Source organism: Aulostomus chinensis, chromosome 5, assembly GCF_037954235.1.
Source record: "Aulostomus chinensis isolate RoL2024-O1b breed Wild chromosome 5, RoL_Achi_v1.0, whole genome shotgun sequence".
Taxonomy (NCBI): domain Eukaryota; kingdom Metazoa; phylum Chordata; class Actinopteri; order Syngnathiformes; family Aulostomidae; genus Aulostomus; species Aulostomus chinensis.
This window is the reverse complement of record NC_141324.1, coordinates 12573281-12589329: the sequence shown is the minus strand read 5'-3', so window position 1 is coordinate 12589329 and position 16049 is coordinate 12573281. Positions and strand designations below refer to the sequence as shown.

General features: G+C 39.8%; 2 protein-coding genes across 2 annotated transcripts; both read right to left on the bottom strand.

The window, feature by feature from the left end:
- Window positions 1-249: 249 nt before the first annotated feature.
- On the bottom strand, window positions 250-1591 carry rgs1 (regulator of G protein signaling 1). The gene is made up of 4 exons (XM_086203181.1): window positions 1559-1591; window positions 1258-1342; window positions 1001-1167; window positions 250-426 (listed from the first exon to the last, which is right to left on the bottom strand). Exons 1-4 carry the CDS (start codon window positions 1589-1591, stop codon window positions 250-252), a joined length of 462 nt encoding a protein of 153 aa, XP_086059307.1.
- A 5957-nt stretch (window positions 1592-7548) lies between these two features.
- On the bottom strand, window positions 7549-12821 carry rgs18 (regulator of G protein signaling 18). The gene is made up of 5 exons (XM_086203179.1): window positions 12600-12821; window positions 11424-11528; window positions 11161-11222; window positions 10399-10565; window positions 7549-9400 (listed from the first exon to the last, which is right to left on the bottom strand). The coding sequence occupies exons 1-5, from the start codon at window positions 12719-12721 to the stop codon at window positions 9146-9148; spliced, it is 711 nt and encodes a 236-aa protein (XP_086059305.1). The 5' UTR covers window positions 12722-12821; the 3' UTR covers window positions 7549-9145.
- Window positions 12822-16049: the final 3228 nt, after the last annotated feature.

Here is a 16049-nt window from a genome sequence, read left to right as displayed (position 1 = left end):
ATAAAACAGATCTTAGCGCACCAAATTTTATTACCTTCTTACATAATTAAAGAGATAAAACATAATACCTATTCCCTTTGACGCTACTGAATCACACAGGTTGAGAAAAGCTCTTTCAGCTACACTTAGGCTCTGGATTGTGTGGCACAAACCAGTTATCCGCACTGAAAATCAAAGCGTGCTACAGCAGATCAGCGTTGGAGAGAGTACTTTGCGAGGGTGTCTGGGAGGCTGTCAGTGGGAAAACAGTCACCTTGAATCAGTTCTCCTCAGAAGTCCCTGATAGATGTCAGATTTAAGGAAGCGCGGGTAGCAATCCCTGGCCATCAGGCTGTAGATGAGCTTCTGTGCTGTATCAAAGGAAGTCATGGTCGGCTGGGAGATGTTCTTTGTTATGTTTTCTCTGGTGCCGCAATCTATGTTGATCTGAAATCAAACAACACCACGCGAGGGCATCTTATAGCAAGTCTTATCACCATCCTTGCACTACAAAAAAATCAAAGTCTTACAAATGACATTTGTCAAATTTGTTGTCAAAAATGTAATTAAAAATTAATTACACATTATAAGACGGACTGCCTTAAAAGTAGCATCCTCATTAAATAGAGGGGCTTGTCTTTCGGATAGCATTATCCAGTCATTTTATTCATTCAAAATAAAAACATCCTGCCTGCTTGTAAAAAAAGTAAAATAATCTGCCAGTACAGTATATGGAATGAAAGAATAAACGAAGGGTTTTATGAAATAAGATGACAGACTTAAAAACAAGCCTCTTTGCCTGACCGAGATGCTCATGTTACATGTTTGTATATTGGACTTGGCAAGACTTGTTTTTTGCAGTTAAGTGCTCTAGGAAGAACAACTTGAGGTGACTTAAAGTCCCATTTTGTACTTATTCAACCATTAAAAGGTGCCCAATGTTTTTCACACCCCAGATATCATTCTGTGACATTCTATTCAAGTAATTAATATTTGCACATTTGCAACTCTGTACAGGTACCTGTCTTGGCGCTTCTGTTTGGACAAACTCTGAGTAGATCCTGTTGGCAGAAGAGATCATCTCTGGGATTGTCTTGATTTTTTTATACTCCTCACAAGCAAGCCAAAACAGTATGTTCTCCTCACTGTACTCAGACTTCAGGAACTCCCGGAAAGCTATCTGTCCAGCTAGAAACCACAGATGAGAGAAAGGTGGTAGTAAGTGAAAGAGTCTAAAGAGAGGGGGGACTCAAAAGTGGACTCAAAAGAGGCTCTCACCTTTACAACTGAGGACTTTGTCCACAGACTCACTCCATGTCTCAACATCCTCCAGTGGATCCTTGGGAAAGCAACACAACCTACCCTTGAAAAGAGCATTAAGATCCATCACTAGACTAGTGAACACACACAGCCTTGATAACTACACTGACAGATCATTAATCATTCAAAGCATGCAGTGTGCCTGCAATGCCTTGAAATGACCTGTAAACACTCCTTTTAATACACTCGGCACCTGAGAGCTGCTTGCCATCATTACCAGCCCTTTTCCAAAATGAACACATGGTGCGATGAGACTTACAGTGAGTGAGAACCTTCTTGGTATTTTCCACATAGCTTCTGTAAGCTGCTGTCTGCTGACAATGGTAAAAGGCCCAATAATCAAATATGCGGTAACTCACTTTATCGCCATCTCCTTGTCCTCTGCAAAGGGAGACAGAGATAAGATGCTGCCAAACTGAAGATTGGGTTGTGATTGTTAGGAAATGAGGGAGTCAAGTGACTGAACAAATCAAAAAGACCCCCCGCCCCAACATGAATGGAATATATGGAAATCTGTATGCAAAGTGTTGCTGTTGGGACAGATAGGGCATCCTTCCATGTTTGTCACACCTCAAAGAGGAGACTGAATGTGATTTTGGCTGACCTCATCTCATCCCAAACATTTGCAAATATTCTATGTATTGCATATTTGTATATTTAGCAAATTTTTTTTTGTCACTAATGAGCACATATCTAGCCATTTTAACACAAAGCACTACAATAATTTTTTTCAGTTGATTGAAACCATGCTAGTCTGTAGAGGAGTCCTATGCAGGAAATTCAGAATAAGATTTAACTAAAGCAATAAATAATGCCGCTTCGGATACAATACTGACCATACACAAATGATGAGAAACAAATTCACGATTAACAAAAGGCTTAACATTCTGGCATTTGCATGCCTGCTGTTTTCATTATTCATCAAGGTGATTCATTGATAATATTTATTCAAGAGCTTCACCGATCGCTGATCCATGAAATTAGTGATTTTGATGAAAACGCTTGCAGCTCTGGTGGCAGAGTAAGCTTAATGCCATCAAATAGCATCATGACAATTGTTTAGTTTGTACAATGCTCCCATGTTCACATTCTTAGTTATGTGTGGTAGTGTAAATCTCGAGGGATCAGCAAAGTCGTGCCCTGCGAGAGAGAAAACAAAACATGTACAGTAGCATGTGGGCTTGCTAGCAAACACGCGAAAACTCATAGGAACTAGAAACTGCCGCAAGCATGTCACAAAAAGGAACCCTTCATTCAAAATTGATTTTGCCTTTCAAGTACTCTCCAGAAGTGCCTTGAGCTCAAAATGTTTTTTCACCACTGCATCATTTCTTGTGACTCTAGAAAGCAGAAAAGCAGAGCCACGTATATTCAGTACGAGGCTAATGGTGCCCCATGCCACCAATTGCTAAGGGCAGCAAATTAGTCCATAAATGTCAGTTTAAAAATTTTCAATGGTACTGTCCGCTCAAAACCATGTATGTGCTATCCATTATAGATATTGTGTCCATTAACCTAAACTTTTCACTTGAGCACAAAAAAAGCTAAAGAGTACATTTCCTGGTACAGCACAACCGCGACTGAGCATGGATAAGCATGGACAGCTGGTGCATTCAGTTAAACCAACTTGCTCACACTCGTGCGTGTCCCCTCATGAATCAGTCGTAAGCTTTTATTATGTATGTCTACAGTCAAAGAAATATTGTTGTTCAGTCCGACACTCAAAATGCCATTTCAGCTGGAACTCAAGGTGTCAGGAAGTGACATTTACTCTGCACAGTGTTCTACCTGCTGACTACTAGTATCTCACACTTGCTGCACAAAGCACAAAGGATTAGGAAAAGTTAAGGGATTACCAAGTTATTACCATAAAGCTCATCTATTGACGTTTGTGTCTGTTCTAACTTTCATAGCAATTCATGGATGGTTAACTCTCATATGAAGCAGATAATTAGGATGCATCATCAAGGATCCACAAATGTCTGTAGAAAACTTTGTGCCAATCCATCAAGTTAATGAGTTGTTGTTTTTTTTTACGATATGTGAAACCCGCTGATGGCACTATATGATCAGCATGATTCATCTTTCTCGTACCACAGAGCTGAATTTGATGCTAATCAATTCAACCGTTCACAAAAACAAGAACTGCTGTCGTGCTTCAGGAAGAATCTTGGACTCATCAAACCCAGCAGGATACATCTTCTGAGAAAGGCTGAACAAAATTTCATGTAGTGGTTGAAATATTACAGCCAGGACCGCAGTGGTGGGCAGAGCTACTGGCATTGCCATTCACAGTCAGTCATGAGGTAAATAGTCACTCAGTTTCAATTATACACAAATCATCCCGGTGCCGAGTCAGCAGCCTTATTCAAAGTCTTACACACTTTAATGTTGACTGATAAATGTTATTTAGATAATTTGGTATTTATTGTTTAATTCAGAATGTGCAGCACACTTTACTTTCTCACAGGTGGAATGCACAAATGCTTTTGCACAATAATTAGTAATTTCATATGGTATGGGGACATTTTCTTTTCATATTAAATAGGTCAAGACAAGAAACACAATTCTGATGCGCCACCACACAGTTACAGAGAATGACATGGAAACACCTGTCCATCGTATCTCGCAGTGAATCAATCAATTTCAATTAACATTTCCACTGTGGGCGGTACGGTGGTGCAGTGGTCAGCACTATCGCCTCACTGCAAGAAGGTTCTAGGTTCGAGCCCCAACTTGGGCATGGGTTCTTTCTGTGTGGAGTCTCCATGTTCTCTCTGTTTCTGTGTGGGTTCTCTCCAGGTACTCCAGCTTCCTCCCACAGTCCAAAGACATCAAGAGGGGACGAGGCTGATTGATACTCTAAATTGACTGTAGGTGTGACTGTGAGTTTGAATTGCTGTATGTTTATATGTGTTGGCCCTGTGATGGACGCCATGGCGACCCGTCCAGGGTGAACCCCACCTCTCGCCCAAAAGCTGCTGAGATAGGCTCCAGCCCCCCGTGACCCTGAACAGGACAAGCGGAAGAAAATGGATGGATGTCCACTGTGAGAATTTGAACATGTTCTAACCTCCCTGACCACTTGGGGAGGTGTGATGTGCCCAAACCCACCAAGAATGTAAATCATAAGGTAATGGAAAACACCCAGGCTGCCCCTATTTGCATATGTGTGGACTCACAAGGTCGTCAAATTTGTTTTTCAAAGAAGGGCACAGCCAGGAAAGATATGATGGCTAGTGAGAAGTGCTGCCAGTGTGAATCCACTGCAGAGCGTCTCAGTAGTTTTTTTTTTCCTGCTGTGATTTAATTATCATACATATCAAATATTATTTACACGGTGTCAATAAATAAAATAAATAAAATAATAGATAAAAATAAAAAGCATCCGAGGACAAAGGAAATCGATACAAACCTAAAATGGAAGCTTTTGAGAAAAAGCTAGCTTGTTCTCATGCCCACTTCAACAAAGTCAACGTGCTTGAGAAACAATACACATTCACTATGGAATCACACTGAGTTGCAGTTTTTCTAGAACACACCAGGTGGCACTCTAGTCCTCCCCAGCCCTCCTCTATTATACAGTTCCCTCAAGTGTTCGCCTTTCCCTGTAAATGTTTACACCATTTAGATGTCTGTGTTTCTCTGCACTGTTGGTCCAGCTCATAACAGACAGCAAGGTGGGGATTGGATAGGAATTGATTGCCATTCTGAGCCCCAGACAGACATTCAGTGTATATGATTTTATCAGAAAGTGCCATCTTTCTCTCAAGCTGTTTTCTCTGAGCATGGGAAAGCAGGGAGTGTTTTATTCCTCCTGTTGTAACATATAAAGACAAATAAACAACAATAGAAAGAAGCTACGATGAACACCTATTCTGCCAAGGAAAACAACACAATCTTAATCAGGCTGAGGGAAAAAAGTCTGCATCAAAGGCTGAAGCAGGTGCACCAGTGACTGTTGTGGCCTATAGTTGAGTAGTTTAATATTCATAAAGATACACATCACAATAGAGATGTTACGTAATTTCAAATGGCCAAGAAGTAATCATTTTATTTGGAACTTAAATACAACAACTGAAGTTTTTCACCTCGATCTTGAACTGGTTTGAATGTTTTCTCCTGCTTCTAATTTACAGTTTCGGCCAAATCAGGTCACTTTGCAAGACAGCTGGATTCACAAGATCATGTAAGATCCCACAATGATTGCAAGATCAGACTCGAGTGGAGGTTGTCAAAGTCTGAGATTGTGGGTCTCCCTTTAGTATCTTGGGAAAATGTGTCCCTGTTATGCCTCTTTACATTACACGTAGCTTTGTTTCTGAATGCCCCTTTAGGATCATTTCATCTGTATTGACATTTCTATACGATGTCCTATGAGAACTAATTGTCTTTCACCTCATTTCACCCCTAACACTTTGAACACCCTGGACTTAAATGTACTGTAGCTCCTATGTTGAAAACATAGTGCCATTTCTGTACAGATAGATGTATTTCTTCTGCTGCACAGTGCACCATCTCGCCATCTCGCCATCTCCCTATTTTTTACCTCCACCCAGGAAGAAATATTTTTGGCTGTCCATTCGTTGTTTTGTTTTTTAGCAGGATTACAGAAAAAAATAGGGGGGCCAAATTTGACCAAACCCAGTGAAGATGAGGAGCATCGACCAAGAAGAAACTCATAAAATCTTCATCAGATCTTTTTGGCATCACAAAGAATGGCATTTTTATTACATTGGGTTTGGCTGAGTTCACCTTGGTGGATGTATGTGCTCTCTAAATGCCCTCTAGTCAGTAATGATTTTCCTCAGCATGCCTCTACAAGCCTATTGTAAGTGATGTAAAGCTTCCCTCGCAAGTTTGAACAATATTTAAAATGAAAAGATGATTTCTCAGTTATTTAATACTTGCAGAATTCTGAAGCATTCTCAATGTTGAACATTCAATCCTTGAACCTCTTTCAGAAGGAAGTAAAGTTTTTAAACAAGTAGGACTAATTCAACTGGATGAATTTCTTTCCATCAATATGCTCCAAACACATCAATTTAAGTACAGTGTTGAGGGAGGGTTAAAAACTCCTTAAGACCTTAAAACTTTCAGATTGATGGGAAACTTGTGCTTGCATTTGCCCTGAAATTTATGCGGGTTTGTCAATATTGTTGCAGGCGAACAGCAAACTGATTTGTATGGGGGAAATTTCACAACTCAATATCTCCTTAGAGTCAGAAAATCCTTTACTAAACTTGGCTCACGTAGAATCAGATGAAAGAGCTTTGAGATGGGGAACCCTGGAACAAACTGCCTCTTAATATGGGAACCTGTGCAGTCCGGAGCCCAAGGGCATGAAACTACTGACAGGCTTTATCTGAGATTGTGAGGTATCTTTGAAATGGAAGCCGATTTCTTTGAGAGGATCTGTAAAACTTCAGCAACACCTTACAATAAATGTTTTAAACTCCACATAGTCAAGTATTGATCTACGCTGCATATCTCAAAGCCAGCTGCTTTGTTTCTAGTCGCAGGCTCTACAGCATGTCTTAAACTTGTGGATTATTTCAAAGTTTTTAGAGGAGACTGAATCATACGTTTAAATACCAAGGGGAGGAACTTAAAATTCTTAGCAGGCAACTAATCTCGAGCTGTGATGAATTTGGCAGGCTACCTGTGTTCCCACCTTTGTCAACACATCATCAGGTTTTCCTTTTCTTTGACTACTTGAAAAGATGACATCATGAAGTGCACTACGGGCATGCTGCTGCCCTCTCCACTGATGCATGATTTATGTGAACTGTGAGGTAATCCATGTTGGTTTTTCTAAAATGCCTGTAACTTCAGTTGGAGGTAGACTCATCCTTCAGAATGATCCTGGAAACCTTGACATCTCATTTTAATGATCTGAACAACCTGGGAGTATGCGTGCAAGTGTATCTGGCTTTATGCAGGCACTACATATTCTCTTTTCACAAGTTTTGGGGGTGAATTCAACTGGACAATTTTGAATTAATATGTATTTGTTTGTGCAAGAGGTAAAAATTGTGCTTGTATATACAGTAACATGAATTATTCTGTGCTAGAGTGGTGGGAGTTGATAAGTTCTATTAATTTTTTAGTGATTTAGAATAGGGAGCCACAGAGGATCACAATTTTCCCCACTGGTGTAATATGCACACATTATGGCTCCATTCATCTCATTTACATTTGGCCATTCAAACTTATTAATGACACTAAAAAGACTCATTAAACTACATCTACAAAAAGTGTTTATTTAGATAATTCAACATATTATAATATGTACATTTTACATTTAACAGCAAGGCAAAACTGATATATACTGTATGTGTTTGTATTTACCAAAATGTGTGCTCACCCATACAGCTTCATTATTGAGATGCAACATTACAATTCAAAGAAGATATATGCATTTTCTGTGTCTGAAAAAGGATGTATTTCAAATGATGACAGAAGTAAGAGATCTATATTCCTCATTAAAAAGTTTCCCGGCCTTGCAGTTGCGATGGCTGCAGGCTTTTGCAGTTAGTTTCTGGAGGTGGATAGGCATTGAGATTAAGATAAAATCATGAATCTATTTTAATGAGATATGGTCAAATTAGCTATCAACTGAATTAATATTGTTTAAGGTGCTGTTGCTAAAATAGAAGACAAAGGCAACAAGTAATGGTTCGGTTGTACAGTTGGCTGGATACAGTCAGTATATAGAATCTGATACTATATCCAGTCTGACATTATCACTCAAGATTTGCAAAATGTGAAGGGTCTGGCAACCCGTCCAGGGTGTACTCCACCTCTCGCCCAATGTCAGCTGGAATAGGCTCCAGCCCCCCACTGGATGGATGGATGGATAATACAGTTTGAATCACAAGCCCTGAGAGACTGGAAGGATATTCAATTTGTCACAGGAAAAAGTGTCCAATCCTCTTTCAGAATCTTTACAAATAGTGTACTGTATATGCTCACATAACGACCATGGGTCTAAAAAAAATGCTTCATTTCTGATGTCAAAATCCAGCAAAGTGGCAAACAAATGGATTGCTGTTTAATGAAATGAAATGAAATGAAATAACTCTAAGGATTGATTTTAGTTACAATGACAGTTTGTTAATATGATTCTGGTATTGCCACAAGTCTAACATTAACTACAAACAAACTACAAAAACTAGCTACATGACATATAAACATTTCTTGAACTAAACATCAAAATCATCCTGACTATTTAGTATGACTTAAATTAACAATGAATACACTCATTTTGGCTCAAAGCAAGTAAATTTCTCATCTTTAAACACACATGCTGCCATGTACCAAAGGCTAGTAGTTTGTGCTGTTACACAGAAGTGCAGTATGTGATAACTTTAGGGACTTTTCTTTGTGCTTTGTTGCTAAAAGTTAGACAAGAACACGAGGACCACTACCATGTCAGTACCAGCCTATCAGACTGAACTGTTAACACATGATGCACAGGCTTTATCATCAGTCTTGCATTCAGCTTTTCCTAAACTATCAAGAAACATATCAACCTTAATCTAACTTATTATAAAAGTGGAAAATGATGTTTAAATTTGGAACATAATGAAGTAGAAAAAAGGGCGGCACGGTGGTGCAGTTGTTAGCACTGTCGCCTCACAGCAAGAAGGTTCTGGGTTTGAGCCCCGGCTCAGAGTACAGAGGTGTAATACCAACAAGTTATAGTTTTAAGGAGGGTTATTTGACTAGCAACTTCATGGAGAAATAAAAAAGTGAATGCTGTTTCTTCACTCAAGAAAGAAATGAAACATTAGGACTTATTTTACTGTAAACTATTTCACAAACAAGCTCCTATGTCTATAAACTACCACGGTGAAGGTTCCGTTGTGGCCTCGCCTCTTTCATTGAATACACAGGAGCGTGACCTTCTGCGAAACATGGTGGCTCCTGGGGCTTTCCTCCTGGTGAGACGCAAATAAATGTCAGATTGCAGAAACCTGGGGTAGGAATCCTTTTTCATCAGGCTGTAGACTTTCATCTGGGCTGCTTCAAAACAGCTCTTTGTGGGCTTTACTATGTCTTTCTGGATAGCCATCTTGGTGGTGTAGTCAATGTTTACCTGAGTTAGACAGAAGAACATAAGAGGAAATATAATGATGAAAAGGATGCAGATGAACAGTTACGGTCACATGGCAGTTCCTTAAATTCACACAACTAAATGTTCATACACACTTTGGATCTGAAAGCATGAGCTTGGGATTTGGTCTCATTCTTTATGAATTACAAACAGAGTTTAAAGCTAAAATAAACAATTACTGACACATCTGATCCCAAAATATATTGCGGTTATCATCATAGATAACGGAGTCAATTTTCCAGCTCCTAGTTTTATGAATGATGAAAATAATGATTAAGGCGATCATAATAACCACGACTAGATTGTGAATTTTTTTTTTAACAAAAGTTTTTAAGCATCTGACAATAGTCACCCAAACAGCTGCTCTCAAAGTTCAAATGTATAATACACTCCACTACATTCCATCAAGTATTAAAGGTCAAATTCATTTACATTTGGATCTCCATACTCGTCATTCAAGCCGGTATATGCGTGGATGCTACTATACTTTTTTAAATTTCATATGTGCATTCATCTTGGACTGAAAGTGTGTGGGTGATAACCTCTCCAGTTCTGCAGAAGAATGTTACATCCTCAAACCAGACAGCAGCTACTAACAGTCCAATCTGCTGCAGGCCCTGGTTGGTGGTCACACCATCAGCTAACGATGGAAAACCTTTGAATCCGCACTCACAGAAATAACCCTGGTGCTTTGCAGTAGTGCATGCATTCCATGCATGACCTTAACAAGCTGCTGCTCCTAATAACTGCTCTGAAAGGTCAGCCAGCTGTGGGCTCATGACTATGTAGTGCTTCAGTATTCTCCACTGTTATTTTTATTGCAATGACATCAATATTTCAAACCACCAACAGACCTCCGTGACAAATAAGCCAAAGAAAATGCAAAACCACAGGGTCTATTTAGGCATATTCAAATCCACTTTATGGCCTATTTTGCCACTTATCATCCATGCAGTTTATGAAAAATAAACATATCATACCTCTTTAGGGGCATCCGATTCAATAAATATTGTATAAATGCATTTGGCTTTGGACAGCAGTTTCTTCTCGGAATCATATGTCTTATATTCTTCACAGGCCAACCAAAACTCAATGTTTTCCTCACTGAACTCCGTTCTGAGGAACTGAGAGAAGGTTTCCACTCCATCTGAGATAGACACACGTGTACACACACACACACACACGCGCGCACACACACACACACACACACACACGCGCGCACGCACACACGCACACACACACACACACACACCGTTAGTACCTAGAGTAAAATAAAATGGATAGCTGATTAGATTGGTACATTTACTTTGCATGCTGCGGGAGTGAGGTTCATACTGGATTGTAGAACAATGAATTGGGGGAATAAACTTTCCATAACATCATAAAGCCACTTAAATGGGCTTTCTGTATAAACAATTTAATTATACAGGAATTTGTAATAGCTTTGGTTATATCAATCATGACATTTATTATCCTCACTTGAGAAATTGTTAAGGGTAAGTGTTCCAATGTGACGAAAAAGTGTAATTTTACATGAGGAAGTTGCAGTTTCTGCATTACTCTCTGTGCTAAACACAGAAAGATGTACTGAAACTCACTTCTCTTGCCATTAACTATTTATTTCCTGCAGTGCTCCCTAACAGTTTACAATTCAAATGGAGCAAATTGTTGACAGAAGAAGAAATTGCTTTGGACAGCTTTTCAACACAACATTTTTGAAAAATTTGGAGCTTTAATCTGACCTGAGTGCTTCAGCAGTTCATCAAAGGAGTCGCTCCACTGCAAAGCTGCCTCTGGTGAGGTGCTGAGAAAAATCAGAGAGCGATCAGCTCCTCCTTAATGATGCAGCGAAAATGTTTCAGACTCTCATCTCATGAAACAACTAGATGGCATGTTTTTGTAAATGTGCAGTACTCTGAGACAGTGCTCAAAAGTGAGGCGATAAATGATTAATATATGACAAAACAACATTATCAGTACATGAAATTAAGGGATTTTGCCTCACTTGCTGGATGACGTGTTTGTCTTTTTATGAGGGCTGACATTTTCATGAGAGCCAGACTTGGTGAGAAAAAGGCTTAGTCGGCTCTTCCTCTCCTTGTCTTTCTGTCTGCGAACAAAGGAGAGTACATCAAGTTTCACAAGCTGGCTGAATTCGCTGCTATGGCAGTATTCACCAATTCAGCAACTTATCAAAGAATTACTACTCACTGACGTATTTCCAAGTGTTTTACATGGCATAATATGAACTAGCAGAGAATTAAGAGAGCACAGACCTTCACCAAGGGCCATGTAATATCTACTGAGAAATCAGTTAAAATGTCATGTGAGATTTTTATTTTTAACATATCACTACACACTCTTAGTGGGCATCGGCAATGGCTGAATCCTGCTTATTACTCAAAATCTTAGACTACATGATGAAGCAACGCTTGGAAACAATAGCATGAGGTAAAAGAGAAACGAGAATGACAGAAATGTTGGTCAAGGGTTTGGTAGACTTCACCGACATCAGAGAAACACTCGAATGAGTCAATCTCAAAAAGCTGGGAGGCGTCAACTGCAATTCAAGGTTGCCACGATGGCCTAAAAATTGGGTACTTAACGTATCTATTCCCCTCTGCCACAAAAATTACAAAGAAAATCAATGCCATATCTGCCCCAGTGATTAGGATTCACAGCAAAATGTAATGGGTGAATGCTTCCTTGGCCCATGCTCCACCCCTCTACCAAGCTTTGTGAAAATCAGTCTGAAAGTTTCTACGAAATCCTGCCAAAAGACAGACAGATGGCATTGAAAACATAACCTCCTTTGTGAAAGCAATTACACAACATCTCTGTGGTTTTATTCACATCACAAGACAAGTCCCATATGCACAACTGAATATATAACAAGGCCGATTACACTCATTAAAGAGGACAGTAGCGTGTAAAAGTCAGACTTACATGTATATCAGTTGCTGTGACTTTAAATCACACTAAATTAAAAGAAAGATCCCCCGTCTGATGTGATGGTAGTATGATGAACAAAGTAAGATCTCTAAAACTACCGTGTAACCTGATGACTTAGTTGCAACACTCAGATTTCTGACAACAGCTGTAACAGTTACTAAATTGTTCAAATTATCCATTTCCAAACTGAGCCAACACAAAAAAATATGATTTAGGGTCACACACCAACCTGCTCGTATCGTCTTTCATTGTTGGTGCTTTCAAGTCGTCTGGACCAAGCATTTTGAAATTTGCTTCCTCCTTTGGGGCCATGTAGTTGAATTGAGGAAATAGAAACAGAAGTGTTTCCATGCTGTTCTGTCTATATCAAGCGTGTGAGCCAGCAAGCCACAAATAGCTCTCTGAAAAATATTTAACCCATCATACGAAGAACCACCTTGTCTTTTATAAACCCAGCTCACATTTCACTTCCTACACCTTTTGCTCTACTTCCTGTCATGGTGTAACCTCTTACTGTTAAAAGCTCTATCGGTAATACAGAAAACTCAGTGTTCAACATCCTGTCAACACTTTACTCAGTAATTTGACAAAGACAGCAGAGTTCAAGCACTTTGTTGTGGTATGGTGCAGTGAGGTAAAGGACACAAATACAGAAACAAAGCAGCCTTCTTGGGATCCAACTTTTCCTTTCATTCTGCCTTTGAAACCATAATAATACCTGTGTTATTATTACTTACGATTAGTAAATTCTGCATTGGGGTCGGACTCATCAGAATTTTATTCTTAAAACCATAATGTTTTTAAACAATATTAAAACAACCTTTCGATATAATCCACCGAAACCTCATATTACTCTCTATGCAGTATATACACATTCAAATGGTGTCATTTTTGCTAAATTTTGCTTTTAGCCTGACACCCATTAACCAGTAACTAACCAGTTAATATTAAAAAAAAACATGTCTGTTTCCTGAGGTGATATCTTTTAAGTTTTTTCATGCTATGCTACAAATATTAGCAGCCTGATGAGGCATTAAGCTTCTGCTCAGCATAGAGCACTGTATGTTGGCATTTTTCACTTGACGAGGGCTGACTCTGTTATGTGCCAAGGGGCTTACCGACTGATTCACCCCTCTTTGTTGACACAAACATGTAGCAGACAAATTCACGCTCAGGAGCTGCACGAGTAAGCTGGATGCTGACATCACTAACATCCTGAGTCAGACAAAGGGGACAAACTGATCCAAACTGGCCCCCATTCACTCACCCATCACCACGAGTGACAGTCCATCAGAAGTCACAATCGTAATCACTGGAGGATGAGCCTTGTATGGGGGGATGTTTTAAAAGCTTTGGGGTACCCTTTCTGATTACCCATGGAAACAAGGAGATGTCGTAATTATGGTTACATCAAGCAGATTCAGATGCATTTTTCTAATAGCAAAAGATATTTTAAAGCCTGGTCCTTCATCTAATGATGGCTTTAGTCTTACAGCTGCTGTAATTGCAGAAAATCCACAAAACAATGAGCCTAGTTATAAAATCAAGGCTGTTTAAATTGATGGTGCATGTGTTTCAAGTCCATTCGGGAACAAAATGATTTTTTTTCTCCCTGGTTCTGCCACCACCACATATTCTATATTTAAGGCATTATGAGAAAAATGTGTTTTGCTCCTCTTAATATCCACAACTCATATTGAACAACATAGCAAGACAGAACTTAGATGTTATGTTTCCTCCATTCTCAATTATCTGTGGTAATGAGGGCTGAGGGCTCATGGAATTGATGGAGCTGGCGTTGAGGTTAAATTAATATATTTATTTATTATATTTATTTATTTATATTTTATTTATTTCACTTTAATAAGCAGAGGGTGAATAGTCACACCGAACGCATAACTGTTAAAACCCTCGAGTTGAATATGATTGACAGGTCCTGACGTACCTGTAATCTGCATGACACAAAGAAGACGAACAGAAAGTGACAAAACAATACAGCCCAAGTTGTATTATTTCCCCAAAGTTCCCTAAATCAACCTAGAAGAAGGCCCAACCATCTCAGTCAGGTCTTATGGACAGAATGAGAATTCTGCAGATCCAGTCCTCCTGATGGCAAGCCTCCCAGCTTGAATCTCCTTGCAAACCAGAATTCACTCATCGTATTCTCCGCCTGATGGAAGGGTGGTCTCAGCTGCCAGGACTGTTACACATATTTATAAGGAGTGTGCTTTCACCAAGTAACAGTTATCAGGTGTTGTCACAATGCGAAACATTAAGAAAACCTCCTACAGTGGATTAACAGAGACAGATACTGAAAGTGATCCCCAGGGGCTGGAAGCAGCTAAAGCATGCTGCCAAACTCTACTGATTACTCATGTTGCACTACAGAGAAATAATCTTGTCTCAGTCTTTATGTGGGTGTGTTATGCTCAGGTTTGCTTTTTGCTCAAATATATCTGTAGAAGTTAAACACGAGATATTGAGATGTTTTCAGCGAATCTAACTTGCAACCCTCTGCCCTCGCTAGCAGCCAGACCACTCAGAGTGCACTGGTAACGCAGCCAACTGCTTAATTTTAGGTTGGCGAATTGTAAGTGTCAATCGGATAAAATGAGCACAGATTAACATGTAGATGATTGAAATGTACATTAACAGTAATAGTATGGCTAAAACACACCAGCCACCCATATCATTTTACATTAGAGCCCCACACTGTTGCACAGTAGTATGTGGCAACAGCTTTGCATCACGCAGCTGTTTTATTTTCCAGCAATGCAGCACCTTGAAAATGATCAATGGTGTTAACTCATACTGTGTACTGTTGCATTACTCAGATACATGATTCATCACATCGCTTCTTGTGTGGATCATTTATTTTTAATCCAGAGCACGGACCGGAGGAAGGACTCTACCTTGTGCAAACATTTTTTACTTCTGCTGAGATTCCATATCGTACAGTAACGAGTGTGTCTGGAAACAAAGGCTGGGGAGACCGTGTCCTCTCAGGTTACATACTGTCAAACAAATGCTTCTCACGTCTACACCATCCATCCCACAGCTTTAACAAACACACCACTGCATTCCTGACAAAAATCCCTACAAAAATATGGTATTATGTGTTACTTTTGACCAACGTATGCCAACTTCTTCCTCTTCACTGGCTTCCAGTGGCAGCCAGGATCAAATTCAAGGCACTTCTCTTGGCTTACAAAACAATCCCAAGAACGGCTCCAGCCTACCTGGAATCCCTGATCCAGGTCTACTCTCCTTCTCGCCCACTACGCTCTGCATGCCAAAGACGCCTGGTGCTTCCAGCCCAGCGCTGCTCCAAATCCCTAGCCAGACTCTTCTCTTCTGTTGTTCCCAAATGGTGGAACGAACTACCAAACTCTGTGCATTCTGCTGAGTCCCTTTCTACTTTTAAGAGACAATTGAAGACTCAATTGTTCAGAGAGCACCGAGGCACTGAACCTGACTCTCCTCCTCTTTGTCCTGTGGGGTGGAATAAGTCAGAGGGTCCAAGACCCAGCACTTAGTGACTATGTAGCACTAACTGTGTTGTGTCATGTTGTATGTCTGTTATATAAAAATTAAAAAAAAAAACAGGTACTACCACTAGATGGCAGTACCTGTGACCAAATCACAGCTGAAGCACTTTTGTGCTTCCTATGGACTTTTC

Excerpts from the sequence above, each read along its gene's own strand:
- rgs1 (XM_086203181.1), bottom strand. The coding sequence starts at position 1,591 with ATGTGGAAAATACCAAGAAGGTTCTCACTCACT. Across the intron at positions 1,343-1,558 it reads CAAGAAGGTTCTCACTCACT|GGTAGGTTGTGTTGCTTTCC; the intron begins GTAAGTCTCATC and ends GCTCTTTTCAAG. Across the intron at positions 1,168-1,257 it reads CAAAGTCCTCAGTTGTAAAG|CTGGACAGATAGCTTTCCGG; the intron begins GTGAGAGCCTCT and ends TGTGGTTTCTAG.
- rgs18 (XM_086203179.1), bottom strand. The coding sequence starts at position 12,721 with ATGGAAACACTTCTGTTTCTATTTCCTCAATTCAACTACATGGCCCCA. Across the intron at positions 11,223-11,423 it reads ACAAACACGTCATCCAGCAA|CACCTCACCAGAGGCAGCTT; the intron begins GTGAGGCAAAAT and ends GATTTTTCTCAG. Across the intron at positions 10,566-11,160 it reads TGAACTGCTGAAGCACTCAG|ATGGAGTGGAAACCTTCTCT; the intron begins GTCAGATTAAAG and ends TGTCTATCTCAG.